At 51.4% G+C, this 3,695-nt stretch overlaps 1 protein-coding gene across 1 annotated transcript; it reads right to left on the bottom strand.

The window, feature by feature from the left end:
- Positions 1-546: 546 nt before the first annotated feature.
- LOC128827494 (protein MRP-126-like) lies at positions 547-2,905 on the bottom strand. Its single transcript, XM_054011405.1, has 3 exons — positions 2,795-2,905; positions 2,172-2,336; positions 547-840 (listed from the first exon to the last, which is right to left on the bottom strand). Exons 1-3 carry the CDS (start codon positions 2,801-2,803, stop codon positions 673-675), a joined length of 342 nt encoding a protein of 113 aa, XP_053867380.1. The 5' UTR covers positions 2,804-2,905; the 3' UTR covers positions 547-672.
- Positions 2,906-3,695: the final 790 nt, after the last annotated feature.

The raw sequence follows: 3,695 nt of genomic DNA, 5'->3' as shown, positions 1-3,695 counted from the left end.
CAATGAAGCGAGGACATTTTACATCCGCGGGGATCTACCCTTGTGTGCTTTCCCCATTCTATTCCTTTCCATAGACACACGGTTTGTCCATTGTTACACCTTGTCATGGATAGATTATATGTTTTGATTATTATATATTTTGCCATCGATACAGGAGATGGTCTGCCCATGGACCCCCAGTGGTGGATATGTGTGTGACCGCCTTGTCTGAGGGGTAGTATGAAAACGGGATCCCTTTGAATATGTTTCATTATTGTTGAAATGCGCCTCATTCTCCACCCACTCTCGCTTCTACAGACAGATAGATGCACCCCTCCCATCTCGCCCCCCCACCATTAAATGGCTCTCGGTTTTCTCTGCTTCTGGGATTTTGAAAGCAGAAACTCCCCCCCCCCTTCCCGGCCCCAGAAAGCAGAAGCCCCACCATGCTGAACCAGAGTGTTTTAGAAAAACAGAATAACTCTGAGAGCCCTGCCAAGGGGCACCAGCTGGCACATGGTACCAGCCTCCCGGGCAAACACCAATCAGAGGCAAACAAACTTTGAGAACTTTACAGCAAATCTTTATTGTCTCATGGCCGAATCGTCAGACCCCACCGAGGGGAAATCTCAGCAGCTTTGAGCTACTGTCTCGAGGCGTTTGGCCCCAGCTTCAGACTTCGGCAGCCTGAGTTTAGTGCTGGTGTTGCTGCTGCCCTCCCTCTCCCTGGTGGATGTGCTCATGGGTGGCGATGGTCACCCTGGTGATCAGGACCATGAACTCCCCAAAGCTGAGCTGCTGGTCCCTGTTTTTGTCCAGGTCTTTGAACAGGCTATCGATGGAAGCTTGGTCCCTTTGTCTCTGCAGGAAAAAGGAAGGAGGGGGTAAGTGGTGTTAGTTGCAGCTGGCTCCTGGCCGTACGAGACGAGATGATGACACAGGAAACTCTCCACCCGACAGCCCCACCAGAACCCTCATGCACAGGAGAACGAGCGAGAGGGGCCACCGGGATCAGCCAGGCATCCTTCAGTGACCACGCAGCCCAGTTATGAGGGTACAGGAGTGGGAGCCTGTTCCTCCCTGCTCTGCCCTTCGGTTTCCCCTGGGGATAATGCTCCCTACCCCTTTGGTAAAGTACACTGAGGTCTACCGCTTCAAACCACTGTTGCAGAGCTGGGCATTTGTATTCAGGGTTCAGGGCTGTGGTGCCCACCTTTCATCTCCCACCCCACCAGCTAACCGGGTCCTTAAACACCGAGCATCTCTTGCCCTTCCTCTGATGGGCTCACTCCTGATTACAGACTAGAATGGCTCTGCCTGGTTTTCCAGGGAGAAAAATCAAATCATAGCCTCGCTCTCATCATCTTTAGATTTCGAGGTGCTTTACCAAGGAGGCCAGTATCATTTTCCCTCATGGGAAACTGAGGCACAGAGCAAGCAGGGACTTGCCCAAGGTCACCAGCAGAGCTAGGAGATGAACCGAGTGCCCTGCCCACGAGGCTATATCACAGCGAGGGAGACATGCCAGCTTGCCAGGGGCATGAGCAACACAGCGCACGTGATGGGTGTGATCATGCTGAAGAGGAAATGCGATCGGTGTGTAGAAAAGGAGTTGGGAATACACTGGGGGCGGGGAAGGGGGTAGACAGCAGAAGTAAATACAGTACAGAGCACAAGAGTGGTTAGCTACTGCCATGCTGCCGTCAAATGTTTCCTGGCGCCCTATAGTTCCCAAGAAGCCCTTTCCAGCTGTTCAGACACCACAGTGAGGAGGGCTTTATAAGCCAAGATAGACTCTCTGCGCCAATTTGTCTGTTGTGAGACAGCTGCAGAGCAAAACACTCTGCTTTTGATGTTCCCAAATTCAACCGCTTGAGCCCCTATGGCACATGTACCGGATCTCGCCGGATTCCTTTGCAAAACTGCAGTCAGCTAATGAAAGTCAAACGCCTGGGATTTGGAGTGAACAGAGAGAGGAGGTGAAAGGATCTGAGCCCCCCGTTCCATTTCTACAGACCAAGGAGTGCTGGAGAATTGCCCCCACCCTGTTCTAGTCACATTCAGCTTTCCAGAACGTGGGCCAGACCCTCAGCTACGGTACGTCAACGTTGCTCAATTCTTTGCAGTGAAAGATCTGGCCTATTATTCTACCGCCTGCAGAGTACAAGTTAAGCTGCCCCGACATCACTCACCTTCAGGAAGTTCACAAGCTGCTTGTCAATCAGCTGCTTCAGCTCCGACTTGGTCAGGGTGTCGAAATGCCCCACGCGGACCGAATATTGGTGGAAAATGTTGATGATTGTCTCAATGGCTTTTTCCAGCTCAGAAAGGTCCCCCTTGATCGTTTGCTGGGTGCTCTGAAAGGGAAATCATGGGGCTGAATTTTAGAGGAGCCCAACTGGAAGAAACCGTAATGGACCTGATTTTCAGGCAGTGCTGAGCAGACACCCTCTGAAAATCAGGTGCTCTTAAAATGCCTCACGCTGGGTGGTCAAAAATTGAAATAGCTCATTGCCAAGATGCATCCAAAATTAGACGCATGCAAACTCAACCGGCAAGACAGCATTACCGATGAACCATGCCTTCATCACAGCACCCGGAGCAGCCAAGCTAGGTCTGAAAGTGCTTCCAGATATTGCAACGGTTCGCTGCATTTAGGAGTCACACTCACAGATAAGGCAGGAAGAAATAGGCTGCTAAGACTCCGCCTAGACGCAGGAAAAGTCTTCACCATTCCCCTTAAGCTACATGCTTTAAAAGAGAATATTAATGTGAGACAGGAAATTCAGGTCACCTGTTACACTCGGACACTCACCTGATTCATTTTGTGCAAGGGAAGAGCGAGAAAGAACCAAGAGCAAGAAAGAAGGTGGAATGAGGAGGGGCAGGAGGGCGTCCCCTTTTATAGTCTGTCCAGCTGTCTGCTCCGTCCCCCCCTTGCAAAACGCTTCTATCTCACCTGATTGCAGTGCAGCCCGTTACGCACCCAGGCATTGCCTAAGGTTTTCATACAGTTCCTTAAATGGAATTCCTGTGGCTTTTTCTGCAACTTCAGATGCTTGGAGCTTGGCACACCAGAGAGCTCAGAGCTGTGTCTCAGGGCTGTGGACACCCCACCCCCCTTCTGCCACCACCTCTTCCCGGTTGTGACTACATGTTGCAACAATTGATTCGGCCTGTGTTCTCTCTCTTTCAGAAAGGTGTCAAAGAGCGGGGGGGGGGGGGGGGCATTGGATGGTGAGAGCACGTCTAAGTAATGGATCAACTTTGGTCCCCTGCACTTTCTTGGGACCATATTATTCCATTTTCACCAAAGCCTGGGGTGTTAGTGGAAATGCTTGCGTCCCCCTGCACCTCCATACGGTCAGTTTTATCACCTCCCAGCCAAGTACAGCAGCATGGCTGTATAGAAAGTGGAGGGCCCAGGAATGAGAGGCCTCCTGCTTCAAAAGTGTCTTCCTGGTGCTTAGACACAATGGTGCCGGGAGAGTCAAAAACACGACGGCGGGAGAGACAGATGGAGGGGTGCCTGGGTGGATGGAAGGAGGGAGGAACGGAGAGAAGGAAGAACCGGTCATCTTGAAACGCTGCTTAAGATCCAACAAAGAAGAGAGAAAGCTGCTCGAAAGGGCATCTTCTGATCTAGGGGGACCTTTGGATGCTGTGCAATACCATCATGGCCAGTGGTACATCATCTGCCCCTCCCTTCTATACAG

The sequence above is a fragment of the Malaclemys terrapin genome, chromosome 21 (assembly GCF_027887155.1).
Source record: "Malaclemys terrapin pileata isolate rMalTer1 chromosome 21, rMalTer1.hap1, whole genome shotgun sequence".
In the NCBI taxonomy this organism is placed as follows: Eukaryota; Metazoa; Chordata; order Testudines; family Emydidae; genus Malaclemys; species Malaclemys terrapin.
Note: the sequence above shows the minus strand (reverse complement) of the source record. Positions and strands in the feature narration are given on the sequence as shown.